The sequence below is a fragment of the Typopeltis vanoorti genome, chromosome 12 (assembly GCF_054136105.1).
Source record: "Typopeltis vanoorti isolate ZY-2024b chromosome 12, IOZ_Tvanoo_1.0, whole genome shotgun sequence".
Classification (NCBI taxonomy): Eukaryota; Metazoa; Arthropoda; class Arachnida; order Uropygi; family Thelyphonidae; genus Typopeltis; species Typopeltis vanoorti.
In genome coordinates, this window is record NC_143560.1 from 54,684,447 (window position 1) to 54,709,305 (window position 24,859).

General features: G+C 35.8%; 1 protein-coding gene across 1 annotated transcript in view; it reads left to right on the plus strand.

The window, feature by feature from the left end:
* Positions 1 to 24,859, plus strand: part of fab1 (1-phosphatidylinositol 3-phosphate 5-kinase fab1) — a 757,444-nt gene that overhangs the window by 583,461 nt on the left and 149,124 nt on the right. The window contains exons 34-35 of the mRNA XM_090401892.1: positions 822 to 970; positions 19,894 to 20,039. Of these exons, the coding sequence (XP_090258018.1) occupies positions 822 to 970; positions 19,894 to 20,039 (295 nt within the window). The remainder of the gene's footprint in view (positions 1 to 821; positions 971 to 19,893; positions 20,040 to 24,859) is intronic.

Below are 24,859 nucleotides of genomic sequence, written 5' to 3' on the forward strand. Positions count from 1 at the left end.
TAGAACTGTCAAAGTTGAAAACCATGAAATAGAACAAGTTACTTCATATGTATATTTGGGCCAATTGTTATCCTTTGAGAAGTTCCAAAGAAAAGAGATTGACGAAGAATTCACCTTGGATGGATGGCTTATGGGAAAATGAGAGACATATTCAGAAATGACATTCCTATGAGTCTAAAAAGGAAAGTTTTCAACCAGTGCATACTTCCTGTCCTAACATATGGAGGAGAAACATGGACTTTAATAGAAGCCCTAAACAAAAAGCTGAGAACAACACAATATCGCATGGAAAGAAGTATGCTAAAAATAACATTAAGAGATAGGAAGACAAATACCTGGATAAGATTGCAAACAGGTGTCATGGATATTGTAAAATACATTAAACAGGCTAAGTGGGGATGGGCTGGCCATATTGCCAGATGCAGTGACGCTCCCGTCACTGCATCTGGCAGTTGGAAAAAGAAAAATGAAGTAGAAAAACAACAAAGTGGAGACCAATGGATGGAGCAAGACAAAGAGGAAGACTGAGAAGAAGGTGGAGGGATGAACTGGAACAAATTGCAGGAATGAGATGGATGGGAGAGGCAGAAAACTGAGTGATCTGGAAAATCATGGGGAAGACCTTCGTCCAGCAGTGGACAGAACCAAAAGGTTGAAGAAGAAGAAGACATCTAGTGCATTTCCTTTGTGAGGCATTTCTTCTCGAAATACTGGTAAACTCTTGAAACATGTTAATGCTCTATTTTAGTAATGTTTTGAAAGACTTCTATTACTTTTTTCTGTTTAATTTTTTTTAATATAATCTTGCCTGACTTTTCCAGTTGATGATGATTTAATAACAAGGCCAGAGAAAAAAGAAAAGGCAACTGTAAAGACGCTACTTAGTCAGTTACTTTCCAGCACAGCTGTCACTCCACTTCAAAGTCCATTCTCACCATCTGAGCATTTTCTTTTACCATTTTCTGATAAGGTAAAAATCATACTTTTAAGTCATGTTGGACCATTGTATATGAACTTAATCTTGAGTCAATATTTCTATGTAATAATCTTTACTGCTTAGTAAGATAATATGCATGATTTAAGCCATGTAATTTTGTTGCAGCTATTTTGTTGGTTACCTTGAAGTGAGGTGAGAGACCTAGATTTTTTTGTATTATTATTGTTGATAACTCATAATTAACACGTTTGCTGCCAACTACGAGTATACTCGTAGTTGGTATATGAGCCTCACAAGCCAACTACGAATATACTCGTATGTTAATTACCAATCTCCTATACCAAGCACGAGTTAACCCTTAGTATAAGTACCTTAATTTTGAACCTTTGCTTGTGAATAAAGCAGAGAGCATGTCTGGGGACTTGATAGAAGGGAAATAATTTCAGCTAAAATATAGTATATTATATATGTACCTCAGAAGTCAACTACGAATATACTCATATGTTGATTACCGACCTCCTATGCCAAGCATGAGTTAACCTGTAATTTATAAATCAAATTAAAAATAATAAAATGAAATCAATAAAATAAAAACCAATTTATTCAAATTATGAATGATACACTTTAAAAGAATTTTCCATGCACAATGGTGGTTTTTCCTGGCAAACAGGACAATAATAATAGGACAATAACAGCGACCCGAATCCTGCTGATATTCTGTGGTGCTCATCCATTCCAACAAAAACTGAGATAAATTGATCTCTAAATTTTAACACAGTTGTTGCATTTCCAGTAATTATATTATAAAATTTATGTGCATTTTGAATGTATATATTAAAAATGCATATTGCCAATTTTTGGCCATCTAATTGTCTTTCCTAAGGCGGAATAGTAAGAAAGTATTTGATCAGAAAGATCGATACCTGACATACCCAAATTATAGTCCCTAATGATATTTGGTTTTAATTGAATTTTACCATTCCAATTTTTCGCTTCAACCATTTCAAATGTGTGCATATTTGAAATGGAAAGAACTTCCCTCTTATCTTTTCATTTGCGATGATGAATTCGTTAAATTCATCATCACTCATATTAGTGTAAGCTTCTAATTCTTTATCAGTAAGTTTTCTTTTACTGGTCATGGCGAAACTGAAGGTTTTTAGAGACTAGATGCAATAAACACAGTTGTCAGCGCATGTAATATATAGGTGGGGATGATACGAGATTACTCATAGTTGGCGTATGAAACAAAATTCTGTCTGATGAGCCCGGCTACGAGATTACTCATAGTGACTTTGAAGACGCGAAAGCACTTGGCATGCAGGAACAAAACTATGCATGAGGAGCGTGGCAGCGAATGTGTTAAACCATTGCACTGCATTGAATTACAATCAGAGTTTCCTTCATTTTTATTAGCAATTTCCTTAATACATTAAGACCATTAAAGATACTGTATGAGTGGAGTGTGCCTCTTGTGATGAGTCCTGAGGCTTGATGGAGTCATCCAAATAATATCGCAGTGATACTATTTCTAAATAAAATACTGTATAACAAAATTCAGTATCGATCATTATAATGTCCGAAGGTATACACAAGCCATTAAAGGAATATTGGGATACATTTGCGATTGTATCCTTTTACAATCTTTCTTTGGCAGAAAGCTTTAACTTGATGCTTATTCGTACTATGGTAATTTCCATTTGGCAAGATTACTGTCACATTTAAAAGGTTTTCAGAATTTCTGTACTGAACAATCTGAATAATATAATTAAGCTAGTGTGCCTCTTCATAATCATAAACTCTTTGTAATCAGTAGAATGTTAAAATGCTAGGATTCTTATACAGGTTCTTTCTGGCACCACTTTAAGCAATACAAGAGATCTTTTGAGCCATTGTCTCCCTCACCCAGGGAAGGAGAAAAGCCTGAAAAGTTCATATATTGCTTGTTCTAAAAGAAATCAATATAAAAAGCTAATAAGCTTCATTTCGGCAATGAAAACATTACTTAAATTAAGGGGATATTAAATCCCACATAGTTTTAAAACCGAATAAGAAACCCAAAGATCAGAATCAGAGAGTTTCTTGCCGAATATAGTAAACTATAAAGTATCGGCGACACTAGCGTTAGCCAATGCAAGTGATCCTAGTACATAGTACAATACCGGTCTTTGCCCGGTATTGTACTACGTACTAGGATCACTTGCATTGGCTAACGCTAGTGTCGCCGATACTTTATAGTTTATCCTAGTACATAGTACAATACCGGTCTTTGCCCGGTGTTGTACTACGTACTAGGATCACTTGCATTGGCTAACGCTAGTGTCGCCGATATTTTATAGTTTACTATATAGACTACTGTGCTCAGATTTGGTCACCTAGGTTTCTTCTTGATGGGGAGGAGGTGGAGAGGATCCAGAGGCGAGTGACCAAGATGATAGCAGGTCTGTGGAATGAACCGTATGAGAACAGGTTGAGGATTTGTGGGTTGCAAAAATTGGTTGATAGGCGGAGGAGGGGAGATATGATTGAGACATTCAAATTACTGAAGGGTTTCTATAAAATTAATTCAGAAGATATTTTTGAGTACAGGGCTGGTTGTGGGAGGACTAGGGGACATCCATGGAAACTGGGCAAAAGTGTGGTTAGTAAAAGTGTTAGAGCTGGGTTCTTTACTTTTAGAGTAGTGAATGAGTGGAATGCGCTCCCTGAGTCTGTGGTGGATGCTGTGACAGTGAATGAGTTTAAGGCGAGGTATGATAGATACTGTATGAATGTCAAATAGTTGTGATGAATATGATTTGGGGCCTCCCTCGATGAGTCCAATGACTCCCTGGAGTTGCCCGTAATAATAGTAATAATAATAATAATAGTAATATTCGGCAAGAAACTCTCTGATTCTGATCTTTGAGTTTCTTATTCGGTTTTAAAACTATGTGGGATTTAATATCCCCTTAATTTAAGTAAAAAAAAAGCTTTAAATCTGCTCACATCCTGCAGGATTTGCTATATTCATCAAAAGGGGGGGGGGACAGAGTTCCTTTTGAAAACATCCAGGGTATACAAGATTCCACATACCTCCAGCAAAACTTATATCAGAACGCTAGAAGAAGTTTTGAAATCTGTAAGAAAGAATACATGGACAATGGGGAATATAAAAATAGAAATAAAAGTGGACTCATTGCACATGTTTAATTAGACCACCATGAAAGTGATTGATCTTCAGTTTCAATGTCTTATCTGGAACAAAATCTCTTTTTAAGAAATTTTTGCCTGTTCCGTGTTACATTCATGTTCCTGACAAAGCTGCTAGTAAACAATGAAACATAGAAGTTTATTAGACCTAATACCACCAAATTCAGTATATAGCTTCTGTATAGTAGTGTTTATGACTGAGTGTAGTCAATAGGAAGATGGCCTTAGATACAGATATAGGAGTTAGTTTTGAACCAGATGGAGAAATGAAGGTCTAGTGAAGAACCAGCTGAGAGGAGGGCTAGGTTGTGCTGCTGCATATAGAACTCAAAATGAACATCTGCTGCATTTCTATATGAGGTACATTTCATAAGTTATATCTTGTAAGATGTGATATCTCTCCACCCAAAAGAGACATGTCAGTGAAATAAAGGCAAACTGTTCCACTCACTCATTCACTCACTGCTCTGTGAGAGAAAAATCTAGCTTTTACCTCTTTCTTAACAGAATGCAAACTTAACTTCCATGGATGCCCCTGTGTTCTCTCCTCACCTTCCATACAATGAAAAATTTCATCAGACGATATCCTATAATACCCATTCAGAAGTTTATAGACTTCTTTCATATCACCCCTCTTTCTCCTGTTAACCACATGCTCATAATCTGAATCCCATAATCCAGATATAATCTTTATAACTCTTTGCACCTTTTCCACAGCTTTTTTATACCCTTAGAACCTGGGAGACCAAATATATGCACATTAATCCAGGTGTAATCTTATCAAAGCAGCCTTGTAAAGAGGCAAAATGACTTCCTTATCCTTATGTGTCAAGGTTCGCTTAAATATCACAATTATCATATGAGTTGTCTTTGCAACTTTGATATGTGACCTTTGAGCTTCGAAATCCTATCCACCATTATGCCAAGATCTCTAGCTACATCAGTTTCTTGTAGCATAACCCCACTGAAATAATATTTTGCTGGAAACCTCATCATGCCAAAGTGCATACTTTATGCTTACTAACATTAAACTGAAAGCCATTTTCATTTGCCCAAATTTCCAACCTATTGAAATCATTTTATAAGTGCTGGATATTAGTAGCATCCCTGATTGCTCTGCCTATCTTTGCATCATGAACAAACAATGGAACATCTCCTTTCAGATCCCCAATATCATTAATGTAGATAGAACAACAGTGATCCAAGGACTGATCTCTGGAGTACACCACTGTTCACCTTAAATCTGGAACATCTCCTTTCAGATCCCCAATATCATTAATGTAGATAGAACAACAGTGATCCAAGGACTGATCTCTGGAGTACACCACTGTTCACCTTAAATCTGGCAGATTTAAGGTGATCAAAGAATATCAGATGAAACAGCCCTTCATCTGATATTCTTTCAAATGCCTTAGCAAAGTTGAACAGCATTATAGTGCATCTATTCCCTTTATCCAATGCAGCCATAACATTGTTATAAAATATGAGGAAATTGCTGAAACATAACTCCTCTTTAGTAACCTCATGCTCTTCCTTGCAGAGTATAGTTTTGTCAATCAATCCATTTTTTCATCTGAGTTCTTACCAACTTCTCTAAAATTTTCAGTACCACTCCAGAGATACTGAGAGGTCAGTAATTAAAACATTCGATTTTTGTACCATCCTTGTACAACAGAACTATCATACATTCTTTTCATCCATAATAAAATTTAATAGAACTAATACAGAACAAACGGAAATAATTAAACAGGAGATCTAATTGTTTCAATATTTTGTCTCTGTCACAGAGACATCTTTAGAAATACAACATTAAAGTAACAACACACATAAAACAGACACAACAATAAGTGGAAGAAAATGAACTACTTAAAACCTAAAGTCCTAATAGGGACACCCTCTATATGGATGGATGGCCTAAGAATTAGTTTCCCAAATCTTGGGAAGTTTAACACATCCATATTTATTAAAATTCAGCTGTTTTTAAAAATCTGCTGTCACTTCTAAAAAGTTTGTATTTGCTGTGATAAAGCATAATAGTTTTATTCCATCTGATCCTACACAAGGTATCCACAAAGTATAGTAAGCTAGACCTGACTGGCCATAGTTGTGGAGACAGATATATATTTTTTGTGTTCTTCTGGGCAGATCTCCCAGTTTGACCCTAATATGATAAGTTGTAAGAACAAGAATAAATTCCTGGAACAGAGAGGGGAGGAAGTGGATTCCTAGGAAAGTGGGTTTCAAACGACGCTTTGAAAGCAGTACGGAGATTATATTTCTTTAAAGTCCTGGCTATTTTTTTAAGTGCCCCAGATATAGGGAATAGTAATGGCATTACTGTAGTCTGTATTGTTGAAAAGATGTGAGGAGATGGGAGAGATAGAAAATTTGTAGATCTTTTCATCCATAATAAAATTTTTTGGCATTGTAACCGTTGGACAGGAAGGATGCTTTCCTCCTTCATCTCAACAGCCAGCACTTCCAGAATTCAGTTCACTGTAGAAAAAAAAAATAATAATTTGCCTTGTTTAGACACTCTAATCTTATGTCTGCCCAGTGGTACCCTTTCTTTCTAGGTTTACAGAAATTCACACCGCACAAGTAGATACATACATAAATTTTCCCATCGTCCCCTTTCTCAACAATATGTCATCATCAAAACCCTTGTCAACCGAGTCCTCAATCTGTTCCACCCAGGCTTCTCTTACAGCTGAATTCATATTTATTTGCAAATCCTTCCTGACAGTTCCAAAATGATCTACAAATTTTCTGCTCCTCCAACCTCCTCACATCACCCTCAACATACAGACCACAATAATGCCATTACTCTTCCCTATATCCAGGGCACTTTAGAAAAAATAACCAGAACTTTAAAGAAATATAATCTCTGCTGTCATTTGAAATGTCTTCCCTTCACTGCTCTCCTAAGGCTCCATTTCCTCCCCCCCCCCCCTCTCTGTTCCAGGAGCTTACAAGGATCCTTGTTCATGCAACTTATCATATTATGGACAAAATGGGAGATCTGCTGACATCTCCCCCCCCCCCTACACACACACACACACACAACTATGGTCAGTGACTGTGCCATGTGGATACCTTGCACAGGAATAAAACTTGTGGATACCTTTCAGATAAAATAAAACTATGATGCTTCATCATAGCAGATACAAACTTGAAATACTTTTTAGAAACTGCAGCAGATTTAAAATAAAAAAGCCTAATTTTAATAAATATGGATGTGATAAACTTCCTAAAATTTGGGTTACTTGAATCCTTAGGTTTCCCACTCGGTAGCTAACCAACAGCACCCATATGGAGGGTGCTGTTGGTTGGCTACTTAAAGTTGGTTAGCTACTTAAAACTTTAGATTTTAAGTAGCCTATTTTCTTCCACTTATTGTTGTCTGTTTTTGTGTGTGTTATTACAATTTTAGCATTGCACTCCTGAGACAAAAACATTGAAACAATTAAACCTGTTGTTTAATTATTTCTTTTTGTGCTGTATTAGTTTCATTGCATTTTATTATGAGTATAAACCCAGCACCTAAGCATAAATATCAATTTATTCTTTCCATTCCTGTGATGTCTTTCCTGAACTGAGACTTAAGTTATACAAACATGTCAAGACCTAGACAGTTCAGCTGAATATTCGTTAAGCATATATGCTGATAATCCATGTGTTCCTCTTGATTAATTCTTTTTTTTTTTTAAATGATTTCTTCACAAAAGGTTATGAAGTCTATTGAAAGTTTATTTTTCACTTGGTCAGACTATAATAAATTTAGTTTAATCCTTTATCTAAGTGTGTGCAAACAAAGTTTGCGTCTGAAAGTATCTTCAGGACTGGGGTAAAGTGGTACAACACTGGGCGACTCCTTGCAAAGGTGGAGAAAGCTACCAACTCTCCTATCTCAGTATCTCCCATAATGCAAAACACATCTCCTTGTGGATATGTATAATGTAATGCATTAAGGGAAAGGCCACTACCCAGACTAGTTTCGACCTTTATTGAGGTCTCTTCAGTGGGAGCCAGGCCCAAGTGGAGATGCCAAGGCAGAAGCATTAGCAATGTCATTCCCTCCTATAGGAGCTGCCAAATGGTGTGCCACCTTTTTTATTAAATTACTCTGGATTTAGAGAAAGATGTTGAAAGTTTATTTTTCACTTGGTTAGACTATAATAAATTTAGTTTAATCCTTTATCCAAGTGTGTGCAAACAAAGTTTGCACCTGAAAGTATCTTCAGGACTGGGGTAAGGAATGACATTGCTAATGCTTCTGCCTTGGTATCTCCACTTGGGCCTGGCTCCCACTGAAGAGACCTCAATAAAGGTCGAAACTAGTCTGGGTAGTGGCCCTTGCCTTAATGCATAACATTATACATATCTGCAAGGAGATGTGTTTTGCATTATGGGAGATACTGAGATAGGAGAGTTGGTGGCTTGCTCCACCTTTGCAAGGAATCGCCCGGTGTTGTACCACTTTACCCCAGTCCTGAAGATACTTTCAGGCACAAACTTTGTTTGCACACACTTGGATAAAGGATTAAACTAAATTTGTTATGAAGTCTATATTACATTAGTACTATGAGTAGATTAAGAATTTTCTTTTCCATTTTTAATTAATTTTATATATATATATATATATATACGCAGTGGTGCCTTGTACTTCAAACGCTTCTAACTATGAACATTCCAGAGTTCAAACGCTTGAGAATGCATGAAATTTGATTCGCAGTTTGAATGCATTTCTAAGTTCGAACTATAGTCCAGGAACTCAGAGTCATATAGCATTAGACAGTTTCGGCACGCCATTGGGCATGCTTCTCCCCCCCCCCCCCCCACTAATTTCCTTCGCTCACTTCCCTGTGCCTGCACAGTGTGTGTGTCTGTCTCAGTCTGCTGTGCATTGTCTCCCTTACTTTACACAGCCTAGTCATTGCGCGATACGTTTGTGTAGAGAATTTTTAATTGTTTTTGGCATTTTTTTTATTGCCCATTGCATCCAAGAATGTAGAAAGAACAAAACCTAAAAGAAAAGTTGTAGTATCTACAATTGAGATGAAAAAAGAAATTATCGTGAAAAACGAAAGCAGTACATGTTTAATGGATCTGGCGACGATGTTTAAAATGTCAAAGTCAACGATAAGTAGCATTTTTAAGAATAAGGAAGCAATAAAAGCAGCAAATGTGGCTAAAGGTGTGACAGTGTTGACCTCCACGAGAGCACATGTTATTGAAGAGATGGAAAAACTCCTTTTTCCATCTCTTTATTATAGTGGTGACATTATTACTGAGAGAATTATTTCTGAGAAAGCCAAACATCTGCATAGTGAACTTAAGAAACACACACATCAGACTAGATATGCGTTTAAATGTTAAAAATTAAAATAATTTTTAACATGGTTCAAAATATTACAATAATGTGAAAATAAATGCACAAAAATTACAGTCAAAGGGAAACAACATGATAATTATTACTCACCCCCCTTAGCTTTTATGACCATTTGCAAACAGTTTGGCACATTATTTACTAGCAGTTCACAGTCTTTGTTATCAAACCATGCCCATATGGTCTGCAGACTAAAAACAAGTTAATTTTTATCTCTTGGGGCAACTTCTTGAAGACATTTCTTCATAATTCCCCACAAATTCTCAGTGGGGTTTAAATCTGGTGAGTTTCCAGCCAAGGCATTACATTGATCTGCCTTTCTTTGAACCACCTAGTAGTGGTCTTGGAAGTGTGACAAGAAGCTGAATCATGCTGAAAAAGGAAATCACTATCACATAAATCTTCCAATGCCAGTAACATAAAGTGCTCAGAATTTTTTGGTAAACTTTGGAATTGACTTTTTCATACATAATACACAGCCTACCTGAACCCTCTGCAATCATTCAAGCCCATACCATGCCAGAGGTTGCAAACTTCACCAAACGTTTCATGCATTCTTTATCAAATGCTTCTTGCTTAAGATGCTAAACACATATTCCTTGATGACCATGTTACAAAAAGTACCTTTTACCAGTCCTCTTGACCAAAATAACAGTCTTTGCTTACACCATCGCACACTAGCTGCCTTTTGCTTGGAATTCATAAGCGCTTCGTCTTAGGCACACATGATTTACAACCCAATTTGTAAATTCGTCTCAGTGTCATAGATTTAAACACATTCACACCTAGTTCTTTGCATCTCCTGTGAAAATATCTTACACTTTGGAAGCAGTTATTTTTTTCATGATATTCTTCAATCTCCTCTCATCTCTTGATAGAATTATTACTTTTTTGACTGCTATTGTAGCAATTATTTTGAAAACACCATTTATTAGAATACTGTCTCAAGACTCGACTCATGCTTGCTTGAGAACATTTCAATTCCTTAGCTATAAATTGTTCAGTTTGGCCTTCTTTGTGTAGAGAAACCATACAAAACTTAGTAGCTTCTGATATGTCACTCATTCAACCCATGTTTAGCAAATGATTAACTGAAAGCGACATGCAAACAATTCCTCATACATGAGTCATTCCTGCAGCTACAGAAATATATGCTATTTCTATGCACTCCTCAAAACCAGTCAGAAAAATTTGAAATATTTTAATTTTTTGAACCATGGTAAAAATTATTCTAATTTTGTGAATGTTTTCAAATAACAGTTTTCTTATAATTTATATTACATTTTTATATATTTACATGGTTATATAATCTACAAAGTATGCAGATTTAGATGATGCTATTCATAATAATTTGATAATAATTATTTTCTATACAATAAATTAAAATTTCAAATCATTCAAAGATTTTCTTTGATTATTCTAATTTTTTGATTCGAAGGTGTAGAATCTCTTTCACAAAGATTCCTCTTGAGGATATGCTACATCTACTTTCAGAAACATTTCCACAGAATATAGTGAAACTATTCGACTTTGTTATGCATTCCAGATATTTTATTTTATTGTTGAAATAAAGTTTACAGTCAAGCCGAAGGAACTGCAATGGGAAGTCCACTCTTCCTTGCACTTACTAACTTTTATTTAGAGCATTTAGAAGACATCCTTTTCTAGTCGATACACCTCTGCCCCCATAATGAAGACACATTGCCTACTTTTTTTTATCTCATATAAACAATCTACATCCACAATTTACTATGGAAATGAAAAAACACAGCCAGTTATCCTTTTTAGATATTCTACTCCTCCAATCACCATCGGGTGAATTAATTACTTCCATTTGTAGCATCTAGTGAAAGCCTGCTTTCACTACATGCTACATTCAACAGCAATCAACTCACCATTACTTACTATTATAAAGACGGAATTAACTCACATAAAATATTCTTTATTAGTAGAATTTTCACCTGAGTATCACAGGCATCATCAGTACAAGTACAAAGGCTAATTAAACAATAACTGATATATTCACAAAGCGCCACCTAAGTAGCTAAAGTACGATAACTAAAAATGGTCCTTAAATTTCCTAAATTTATTTTGAAAAAAAAAAATAATAAAAAAATTATATATATATATATATACACAATTACAAAAGTTAGGAAAGATTTGCTGATTTATAGATTACTATCTCCCACAAAGGGGAAAGACATAGACCATCGTATCTGTTTAGGTTAGGGGAGTGAAGAAACGCTTCACATGTTTCTTTGTAAAGTCGTTCCATGAGGAACCAACTTTTGTGAATGGCTTTTGTCTTTTTCCAATGAACTCTATTATTATTATTACGGGCAACTCCAGGGAGGCCCTAAACATCATGTCCACACAACTATACGACATTCTCACAGTATCGATCATACCTTGCCTTGAACTCACTCACCGTCATAGCACCCACAACAAATTCTGGCAGCTTATTCCACTCATTTACCACTCTAAAAGTAAAGAACCCAGCTCTAACACCCTTGCTAACCACACGCTTGCCCAGATTCCATAGGTGTACCCTAGTTCTCCCACCACCAGTCCTGATCTCAAAAATATCCTCTGAATTAATCCTATAGAAACCCTTTAGCAATTTGAATATTTCAATCATATCTCCCCTTTCCCGCCTATCAACTAATTTCTGCAACCCACAAATCTTCAACCTGTTCTAATAAGGTTCATTCCATAGACCTACTATCATCTTGGTCACTTGCCTCTGGATCCTCTCCACCTCCTCCCCATCAAGAAGAAACCTAGGTGACCAAATCTGGTCACAGTAGTCGAGATGAGGTCTTATCAAGCTTGGTACAGAGGTACAATAACTTGCTGGTCTCTGCTTGTCAAAGTATTTTCCAACAACCAAGTATAACACCAATGTGGTATACTGCTGCTAATCTTTTCACCCCGAAATGCATAACCTTGCATTTTGTCATATTAAATTGACATCCATTCTCCAAAAGTTATTTTTCCAGTGCTGGGAATCGATCCCGGGCCTCCTGGGTGAGAGCCAGGTTTCCTAAAAACTAGACCACACCAGAATACAACTCTATGTCTAGTGTTGATAGCATGCTCTGCAATTCCAGACTGTTCAGGTTCAAGGTACTGAATATACGAGTTGTGCTCTTCTAACCAGATAAGAGCAGATCTTCTTGTTTGTCTGAAATATGATAACCCACAAGAGCAGGGAATCTGGTAGACACCTGGAGAACTGAGATGTGGGAGCTTGTCCTTTGGAGATGTGAGGAATGTAGAAATTTTTCTGATTGGTCAAAAGGCAATACAAATATTTAGTGGTTTTAACACTTTAGCTATGCGTTTGCTAACACCTTGCACATAGGTATACACGTTATTTCTTTTGCATTTGAAGAGGATGCTGAAATATGACTACTCAACGCTCTTTTTATGAAGGAATTCTTATAACCATTGGATAAGAAGGACGAATTAATATATTGTAATTCTTTCTATAATAGTTCTTCTGAAAAACAAATGGAGTGGGCTCTATGAACTAATGTTTTTATAATGCTTGCCTTTTGACTGGGATGGTGATGTGATTCAGAATGGATATAATGGCCTGTATGAGTCTCCTTCCTATAGACTGTGAATTGTAGGTTACCATTTGGTTGGCAAAGAATTAAGAAATCTAGAAAGGCTAACTGCTTATTTACTTCTACTTCTAGGGTGAACTGGATCCTTGGATGAAGTGCATTTATTTTTGAGAGAATCTGTTGTAATTCTTCCAAAGTGCCCTTCCATATGGCAAAAATGTCGTCCACATGTCTGAACCAAAGGTTAGGTCTGGGTGAAATGTTGTCAAAAATTCATTGCTCAAAGTGTTCCATAAAGTAGTTAGCAATAGCAGAGATATAGGATTACCCATTGCTGTTCCTTCGATTTGTTGGCATAACTGGTTTTTGAAGGAAAAATAACTGGACTTTATCACAAATTAAAATAATTTGACTATGCCTGGAGGAAATTCTTGGTGCATTAATTCAATGATATCCACTAACAGAACATTCATAAATAAAGAAACAACATCTAGACGAATGTTTCTCAACCTGTGGTCTGCAGGCAGGCTTAAATTAATGAAATAAATATATTTTTTTTAATTATCCAAACAAATTAAAATTGAATAAGTAGAAATTATTGAAATCAAATGAAGACTTAAAAAAAACAACAAATAGCGTCAGACTGTTCAAAGGCAAAAGCAGTAAAACTATATTGTTGTTCACTTCACCCCTCTTTTATTACTCGTCATTCTGGCACTATAATAATTTGTAGCGGCAGAATGACGAATAATAAAAGGGGTGAAGTGAACAACAATATAGTTTTATTGCTTCCGCCTTCCCTTGCTGTTTTGTGAGATTTGAAGTGAGCATGTGTTATCCACATTTCAACCAATTGCTTGTTGTTTTTTGATTTTTATTACTGAAAGTTTTCCTCCTTCAACCAAGGCGCAGTATACCTGCAGAAGTGCTAAATGATACTTGGACAAAGTGTGTCTTGAGTTAACCCCAGTATTTATATATTTATATATTTTTTCGGAAACGTTTTTTAATAATGGAAAAGTGGCTTAGAAGTAGGACTTTGAAAAGAAGAGCAAATCAAATGAAACAGATGATGCTCACCCTAATTGTGATACACGTTTTGTAAAAGTGAGTAAATCTGATACTAAAGTAGAAGAAACAAGCAGTTCAAAGAAAAAGTACAGTAGGAAATATAACAGTTCATATTTGCATTTCGAGTTTAATTGGTGTGGAGATGAAAGTGAACAGAGACCTCAGTGTGTTTTGTGTTATGAAGTGTTGTCGAACGAGTGTATGAAACCTGTAAAACTCCGACATTTAGAAACTAAACATTGTGATATGAAAAATAAGCAAATTGAAAAAATAAAAGCCAATTTCAGCAACGTTTAGTGACATTAAATCATGGGAAAGATGTAGTTTCGGCCATGGGTCTGATTAATAGCAAGGCACTGGATGCAGCTATCTCTTAAATTTGCGCATAGCAAAATAAAGGAAACCTCATTCTATCAGGGAAAATTTACTACTTCCAGCTATAAAAGATGTGGTAAAAACTATGTTTGGCAACAAGTTACTAAAAGATGTTGATTTGACTCTTCTTTCAATGACACTGTAGGTCGCAGAATTAATGATATGGCAGGTAACATAGAATCTCAGCTAATCAAAAGAGTTAAGAAGTGCCCTTATTATGCATTACAAATAGATGAGACTACTGATGTTACAAATGATGTGCAGTTAATATGCACATGATAACAACATTCATGATGATATTCTGTTTTGTAGAACTTTGTCATCCTGAACAACTGGAGAAAAAATATTTCACACTCTCAATAATTACATAATACACAAAGGAATCCAATGGGAAAAATGTAAGGGTTCTGTTCGGATGAATGTTGCGCCCTTACAGGTAGGCATAGGGAAAGGTTTGCCTCCAAAGGAATGCCACCAGAATTTAAAACTGTGCTATACAATGCTGTAAAGCTAGTTAATTTTATTGAGGCTTGACCCTTAAATAACAGGTTATTTTCAGTACTCTGCAATGAAATGGGCAGTGAATATATACGACTTTTGCTTCATTCTGAAATTCGCTGGCTTTCTAGGGACAAAGTACTAACAAGATTATTTCAATTAAGGCACAAAGTTTTATTGTTTGTAATGAACATAATTCTAATTTTCATCACTCCTTGTTGACGAAGCATGGTTATCAACACTGTCCTATCTTTCAGCCATTTTTTTTTCGAAATTAAATGAACTAAATTTCTCCCTTCAGGAAAATTCTTCAACTGTTCTTAATACCTACAAACTTAAAGGCATTCGGTTGGGGGGGGGGGGGATTCGCCTTCTTGACTAATACTTTACCGTATCTAACACATTGTTTGGAAGTAGACTCTCCGTGAAGTCTCGATATAAGTTTCAGTAAAATTGTACTAATAAAGAATATTTTCTACTAAAATTCTACTAATATAGAATATTTTACGTGAGTTAATTCCATCATATAGTAAGTAATATGTCTACTCACGGTATTTCCTTACTGAAACTTATATCGAGACTTCACAGGGTCTACCTCCAAACAATGTGCTAGATACGGTAAAGTATTAGTTAAGAAGGTGAATTGCATTAACAGAATAATATCCTAAAGTGCTGTAAGATGGCTCAGGTTATTCCTATGTGTTGTAAATTAAAAGAAGTTTTTAGGTCTCAAAGAGCCCATTAGATTTATTTAAAGGCTAGTAGGTTACTGTTAAATTATCAGCTACAAGAAGCAAAGAAATCGCTTGCCCTCTTGAATAAAGAAATTGTAGATATCAAGAATGCTCTAGAACCAGTATTAGAGGCTGAAACTTTTAACACCATTTTACGCATATCATCAACATCATACCAAATGGTTTTTAATGTTTCCGTGATAGATTAAAACGCAAGTTTGATTCACTGGTGAGCCACCCCAAATCCAGCAATATTGTCTGTGACACAGATAGAGTAGTTATTAATGTGTCTGGCTGTCTGCTAACAGACAGTGAGTGTTTTGTTTTGTCAAAAGGTCATAATTTTGCCGTTGCTCTGAATAAGGTACTCATAACAGACTTTTTCCGTAGCATACACAGAGGTATTCGATTCTTACCTCAAAAAACATTCAAATCTTGTCTAACAGGACAAGATTTGAATGTACAAAATTCTTTTTAATGCCAAGCCTCCTTGGCCGAATCTATCATACTCTGAATTAAAAGCACTGTAAAATAATACAAACCTAATTATTATGAAAGCTGACAAAGGGAAGGCTGGGCTGTAGTTATTCAAGGCAGAAGAGAATACGAGAGAAAAATGTCACTGTTACTTTGGGACTATTTGACTTATAGGGCACTCACTTCAGATCCTACCGGTAGTCAAATAAAAAGACTTAATGCTCTTATAGATAATGTATCGATATGGGATGAAGATAAAAAGAAAACATTAAAAACCTCCTTTGGGCACCCACCTAGATAATATGGTCTTCCAAAAGTACTTAAGCCAGGAATTCCATTAAGACCTGTTGTAGACTGTATAAGTTGTCCCACTTACAAAATTTCTGTCAAATTTACTCACTTCTTCAACTAGAAGAACTGCTACGTATATAAAAAATTCTTTGGATTTCAGAAATAAAATTTCCAATCTTCATCTAGACGATTTGGATATTATGATTAGTCTAGATGTTATTTCTCTATTTACAAATGTTCCGTTAGCGGACGGCATTGAATTACTGCACCAAGCATTTCCTCCAGGCATAGTCAAATTATTTGAATTTGTAATAAAGTCTGGTTATTTTTCCTTCAAAAACCAGTTATACCAACAAATCGAAGGAACAGCAGTTGGTAATCCTATATCTCTGCTATTGCCAACTACTTCATGGAACACTTTGAGCAACGTATTTTTGACAACATTTCACCAGGCCTAACCTTTGATTCACACATGTGGACGACAATTTGCCATATGAAAGGGCACTTTGGAAGAATTACAACAGATTCTCTCAAAAATAAATGCACTTCATCCAAGGATCCAGTTCACCCTAGAAGTAGAAGTAAATAAGCAGTTAGCCTTTCTAGATCTCTTAATTCTTTGCCAACCAGATGGTAACCTACAATTCACAGTCTATAGGAAGGAGACTCATACAGGCCATTATATCCATTCTGAATCACATCACCATCCCAGTCAAAAGGCAAGTACTATAAAAACACTGGTTCATAGAGCCCACTCCATTTGTTCTTCAGAAGAACTATTACAGAAAGAATTACAATATATTAATTCGTCCATCTTATCCAATGGTTATAAGAATTCCTTTATAAAAAGAGCGTTGAGTAGTCGTATTTCAGCATCCTCTTCAAATGCAGAAGAAATAATGCATATACCTATCCCCTATGTGCAAGGTGTTAGCAAATGCATAGCTTAAGTGTTAAAACCACTAAATGTTTGTATTGCCTTTTGACCCATCAGAAAAATTTCTACATTCCTCACATCTCCAAAGGACAAGCTCCCACATCTCAGTTCTCCAGGTGTCTACCAGATTCCCTGCTCTTGTGGGTTATCATATTTCGGACAAACAAGAAGATCTGCTCTTATCTGGTTAGAAGAGCACAACTCGTATATTCAGTACCTTGAACCTGAACAGTTTGGACACCTGCAGAGAATGCCATCAACACTAGACATAGAGTTCATTGGAAAAAGACAAAAGTCATTCACAAAAGTCGGTTCCTCATGGAACAGCTTTACAAAGAAACGTGAAGCATTACTTTACTCCCCTAACCTAAAACAGATCCTATGGTCTATGTCTTTCCCCCTTAGTGGGAGATAATAATCTGTAAATCAGCAAATCTTTCCTAACTTTTGTAATTGTATACACACACACACACACACATATATATATATATATATATATATATATATATATATATATATAATTTTTTTTTTTTCAAAATAAATTTAGGAAATTTAAGGACCATTTTTAGTTATCTTATTTTGGCTACTTAGGTGGCACTTTGTGAATATATCAGTTATTGTTTCATTAGCCTTTATTGCAACATGCGCATACTATTTTTTCTATATCTCATCTGTTAAGTAGGAACTGTTAAACATCAAATGATATATGAAACTCAATGGCTTCTCAGAAAGAATCATGCAACAGCTTTTTAATTCCTATAAACATAGCTCAAATAACAAGGAAACAGTATGCCACATTCCAATCTCATACATTTCTGGCATCTTAGAAGCCATTTCCAGAATCCTCTTGCATAGATAATCAAGACAGATTGCTGCTTACCATACCAGAAACTCAGCACCATATATATCCTTTTTTTTTTTCCAGCAAAAAAGACATCAGAAGAATGTAAACAACTTTGCCAAAAGTCTTCTTGTCCCAGTTGGGCTCAAACACTGTGCTCCAGAGTCAATACATGTCCTTTATCATATCTACAGTCAAATAAAAATCATCCTTACAACTATCAACCAATCACCATCTCCCCAAAATAATAATGGAGAAAGTCATTAATAGTCAAATTCTCCACCATCTAGAGACCCACCAATTAATCAGCAACCACCAATATGGATTTTACCAGTCTAAATTCATGGCTGACCTGTTAACCTTTATCACCACCACCAGCAAACATGTATGCCATGGAAGGGTTTGGAGAAATGTGCTGTTGCTCTCCATTTCCAGGGCATTTGATCATATTTGGCATTGAAACCTGCTAAATTGCCATCCTTCAGTCTACCTGTGGCCCTGTTGTAATTGGATGGCCAGCTTTCTTTCTGGTCATTCACTCTGTGTGTCATGGTGGACAGCATCCTCCATTTGGGGTTTCCACTAATGCAGGAGTGCCTACAGACTCTGTTCTATTGCCTACCCACCCCTTTCATCATACATAAATGACACTCTCAATCACCACTAATCCTTTCCACAGTTTTGTTGACAATAGTACACTCCATTCATCCTACACATTCAACAAACCATGTATGCTCATACATCTTCAAAATCATATGCAACCAATGCCTTAACCACTGAGATGTGATTCAGTCATCCAGTGGACAAGGATAATCTGGCAACTTTTAGTACCAACCAAGCACAGTTTTGCCTTTTCTCTCACAAAAGAGATTTCAGGCTACCTTCTCTTACTCCAAGTAATACACAAATTACCAGATCACAAATCCTTTTCCTTGCTTTGACAATTACCTCCAGCTTCTCCTGGCATTTTTTTTTTTTTTTTAAAGGAGTGCATGTGTACTGCGAACGTAACTTGACCTGGACATACAGGAAGATCTGGTAACATCCACCTTGGAGAATACAAGAAATACATTCACCATTATCATTACAGCAGGTCAGGAATACAGACCATACTTGGTATGCTCCTCCTCACAGGATTGGGAGGGGGAAATGAATGTACTGTATGGCTACATTAATCTGTCTAAAATTTGGGAGACAGTCATTTTAAGATGAACTCAATTCCAATAATTGTAAAAAATTTTATTATTACAGGTTAGATATCAAGTTAGGACCTTAGATTTCTTGTTCATCGTAATTCAAATTTGGATCCTATGCTCATTTGTATATCATGACAAGTTGTTGTCAAAATATTAGCAAATTGATATATTATTTATTATTTAAAGTTGTATAATACTATTAATGCATAACGAATAGCTTTTTACACCTAAGCTCATCCACAAATCTCCATTCCTAGAGATTTGTGGACAAGTTTGGGTGTTGAAAGTTATTCTTCAAGTGTTGATGATGATGCATTAAAATCTTGATGCTATTATAATCTGGAAGCACTTGGGCATCAAAGTAAATTTTATTTTTGTCGTAGGTACCCATATTAGTATATGATGAAGAGCCTGGATCTATCATTGCCTATACTTTGGCTTCCTCAGACTATGAACAACAGCTACAAGAGTTAAAAGCGGGCCTTACTCCGGGAATTACAACTTCACAAAGAGAAAGTCAAACATCTAGGTAATATTTAATTAAGTATCTGATGATTCCCAATGACTTCTTAATTCTGTAGAAACTAATTACAGTAATAAAACATGAGAGAGGAAGGTTTTGCATATTGGCATGAGTGTATTATGTACCTTTTCCTTGCCAACTAAATATTTTTGAACTCTGTTTCAAAATAAATCTGCTAGTCTGTGAGAATGGACAGTATCTCCACTCTTCAACTGACATGCTTTAGGTTCAGATCCCACTGCCACTTAAATGTTTTTTAGCATCTTTAACAGTATATTAATATCATCATCCTGTGGGAGATTGCCATCTTGCTAATTATAGGCACAAAGTAGTTAGAAAAATCAGGTTTTCCAATACTTTGGATTATCTTACCTTAGTCCATCAAAATTGCCATTGCTCTTGTGCTGGGATCAAGTACTATAGGTTGACAATCTTCCTTGGTGAGATTTTTCAAACTTTTTATATATGTCGTCATGGAATGTACAGGATACCATGAATATGTTTACATTATTACTAACTCCCTTTTAAAAGTTTTTTTTGTTTCCAAATTAATCTGTTATTCATCACCTCTTCAGTATAGTCACATCTAACATTTCAGTCTCCTAAAGCATTACTATCAATCCATCTTGATTTTAGTTGTTCTCTGGGTCTTTTCACACATTCTTCAATGTTAATGATCTTGGGTCTGGGGACTAACCCAGACCCGAGACTCGAATTAAACAAAATGGTCAAGGACACTGACAATTCTTTAGCAGCTTCACGTAAGACCCGTGCCGGTATACCATCCAATCCCACAGATGTGTTCACATTAAGGTTCTGTAATAGACTTCACCTCCACTTCATTCATCACAATTCCCGTATAAACTAATGGTTCCTTCATTCCTGCAATATCACCACCTGGATTATATACTCTTGCAAAGTGCTCGCTCAGTAATTCCACTATATCAACTGATTCGGTTACCTCCCTACCATCAGCATTCATTAAAATCATTCTGCCGTATAAATTTTTTTTTTATTTGCAACATATTGAAAAAACTGTTTGGGATTCTCTTTAGCTTACATGGCTAATTCCCTTTCATAATCCACTTTTGCTTTTCTTAGCACACTCATTATCCTTCTGGCCTGTGCTTTATACTGTTCATGTGCCTGCAGGTCACCTTTCTCCATAAATTCTCTCCACAATTGTTTCTTTTTTTGCAGCTCAAGCGTGATGGTGTTATTCATCCATTTAACCCCTACTTTATTTACTATTCAGACTCTAGGTATACAGTCAGCCATTACCTCCTGCAAACACTCCTTAACCACCTCCCATGCACTATCAACATCCAGCCCTTACAGTTTTACATGCCATAGCACTGAACCAAGCAATCTCCTAAACTTTTCATACTTACCAGCCTGGTAATTCCACATGTACCCTGTCTTAATTGAAAATTCCACACATTTAGCAGGTCAAAACCTATTATCACTCTCACCAGTTGGTGGCAATGTGGTCATATTCATTTCAGTCAAATTCTGAGAATTTGACTGAAATGAAATCAATAACTAGGTCAAGCACTCTCAAACCCCTAGTGTTCCATTACATGCTGTCCCAGATAGTTATCCCTTAATAACTGCATAAAGTCCAATTCCTTCCTCCCATGTGTCTTCTTCTCCTTCCAATCAATGTTACCAGTTTAAATCTCCCATAATAATTACCCTCCTTCCAATCGTTGTGTCTATTTGCTTATGCATACTATCTCCACCATATATTCCATCACCTGGTCTATAGCAGCACCCAAACTGTATATTTTGTTCTGCTAGTCTCAATCTCACACCAAATAGCCTCAAATGTGCTCTTTTCTCTATCCTGCAGTTCAACTTCTATTCTCCTTGGCTGCAGTTCATAAGCTATCATCAATAACACTGCTCCCCCCATTTTATTCTCTCTGTCTGTACTGAAATTAATCACCACTAGAGGGCTACACAGTGTGTAGTGTTTGTAGAGAGCTCCCGAAAAGATAAGTGTTATTTTGAGTAATAATTGGCAATATTGCTTGAATCTTAACGTAGTATTGTTTACTTTTGGTAACTTGGTGTGTCTGTGTGATTTTTGGTGTGTTTTCTACATTATTTAAATTAGTATTTTGATAAGATACGATAGATAGCATAGCACATGGCACCGATGAGAAGACAGACAATGGCGTCCAAATCATCGCTGTCTTTGTTCAAAAATTTTAACTTAAGGGAGTTTGTTCAGTGTTGCTGAGAGCGGTTGGAGTTTGGTTTGATAATGATAGTGGTGGGAATGTGTGCTGAAAGTGTAAGGAAAGTGAGGATTTGAAGTGAATCTCAGGTCGTGAGATTGATGTCATTGATGAAAGTCAGAATGTGATAGAAAATAGCTATATGATAGGAATTTGCGATGTAGTACCATATAGCTTTGAGAGTGGTGTTGTAAGTGAGAGTGAAAGTAAAAATACAGAGTGAGAGAATGGTTTAATGGATAAAAAAATGAAGAGTTAATTGCAATGAGTAAGATCGCAGCAGAGTGATACATAGGGCGAAGCGGCAGCTGGAGTGTTTGCAAAATTGTTTACTGAGCGCATCAGCTAATTAAAAGCAAATGTATGATAAGAAAAATAAGAGTATGATTGGGAGTGTAAGAAAAATGAAGGAGCGGGTGTTGCACGATAATTCATTAGTAATTGATGTAATAGATGAGAGTTTGTTAAAATCGTACTTACCCGGTGCGAAAATTAAGGATGTAAGTGAGTCCATTAGAGCTCAAAAGCAGAGAGTGAAAGAAATGATAGTAGTGGCAGGAATGAATGCTTTAAAAGGAGAAAAAATTGCTATGAGAGAGGACTTGAAGGAATTACAAGAGGTAGCAAAAGAAAAGAGTGAGAGAGTTAAGATAGTGAGTCTGTTGCTGCAGTATGACAGAGAAGAGTTGAGAAGGAGGGCCATAATTGTAAATGACTCTATGCGCAGATTATGCAGGAGGAGTGGTGTGGAGTTTGTGGATATGTGGAGTGAGTTTGATAGGCAAAAGGATTTATATAAGATGGATAGTTTGCATCTGAATGGATTTGGTATGCAGAGACAGGAAAAAGTGTTGTTGAATGAAGTGAATGTGGATGTGCAGAATCAGGGAAACTAGAGTTATTAAGGGGGGGGGGGGGAATCTTGTGGTTTTATGATTTTCCATATCTTACGATATTTGAAATTACTTGAAAATGGTGTGAATATATCATTACCTCTACAAACTGTTGTGTCTCATACTTGAGCTTTTTGTTTATGATGATATAGTCTTAAGAATCATAGATAGTCCTCTGGCACTATGGAAATTAATGAATATTTTGTCAGTGTCTTATGTTGAAGAAAAGAGAATAGCAGTGAGTATAGTAAAAAGAATTGGAGAGACCCAGGTATTAACTGTTACAAACCTAATAACGAGACATACCACAAGAGATAGGATTTGATACTGGTGGTCAGAATTCCTGGTCAGTTCTATGCATCATTTCTTATAAGCTATGTGGAGTTCTCCTCCTAACTATCTAGCTTTGACCTTAAGAAATCATTCTGGGTATATCATGTTTACTATATAACGAAAAATTGTGTTTGAAAAATTCAAACTATGAATTCATAGTTCGAATGTGTTGTATTGACCATCTTTCTTGTGCTTATCTTACAACTTTTCACAATCTGCAAATTCAAATAAAAATCCATTTTCTGTTTCTATCCTTTTAAATATAGTAAGCCATCCAGTAATAATTCCCATTATTAGGTTGATAACATTTGATAACTGGGTAATAAATAAATGACTTTGGAATAGCAGTCAGATAGACGAAATAATCCAGTAGATACATATTGAATTTATCTTCTGCTTTGATACTCTATAATAGGAGAGGGGAAAAAAAATATATATATAGCGCGTGCACGCACACACACACACACACACAAACCACTGTACCAATCCCTACTTTGTTACAATTTACTAAGTCATATACCAGATTGTTTCAGTCTCAAAATGTTCATTTGTGTTTTGTCATCAGTTCATATTGTTTTCTTAACTGCAGATATTATTGTTATTAATGCTCCTCCAAGAAATGGAGGAGCATTAATAATATTTGATAATAATAATTGATGTCTAAAGGCTCATCAAAGAAGAACCCATTTAGATACCCATCCATAAATACTTATCATATTGCTCTTTGAACACATTTACCAAAGACACTCTGACAACATCTAATAGTAGCCTATTCTTTATGCTCACCACTGTGTGAAAAAACTAGGACCTCAAATGCTTCCTAACAACACCCCTAGCAGCATCCAAGAATGACTAAGTAAAATATCACGTATGGCCATGCTGTAAGACCACTCCCCTTTATTAACTTGTATGTCATATCTCTCTTTCATCCATAACTCTGAAGACACATTTCAATTTATCCACATATGCACAATCCATAGGTCAGTTATCATCTTGATAACTTGCCAATGAAGCTTTTCAACTATCTTCCCATTTCTTTAGAACTCAAAGTAAACCTTAAAGTAAGAAAATAACCATCTGTTATTTTCCCACTGTTAATGGGTGCCAGTTTCATGTTTCTAGATGTAGGTTTATTCATTATTAAAAAAGAAATATAGTAAGCAAAGTGTTAGATCTTGAATGAGGAATTTTCATTAAAATTATTTCATTCAAGATTTAACAAGAATAAAATAACAACTAAGAGATACTTGTATTATAGTAAGGAAAAATTGTGAAAGAGAGCATAAATGAATAACTTTAATGTGAAGTACAAATAAAAAATGAATTTTGTTTGTCTGAATAGAAATTCCGTTTTGTA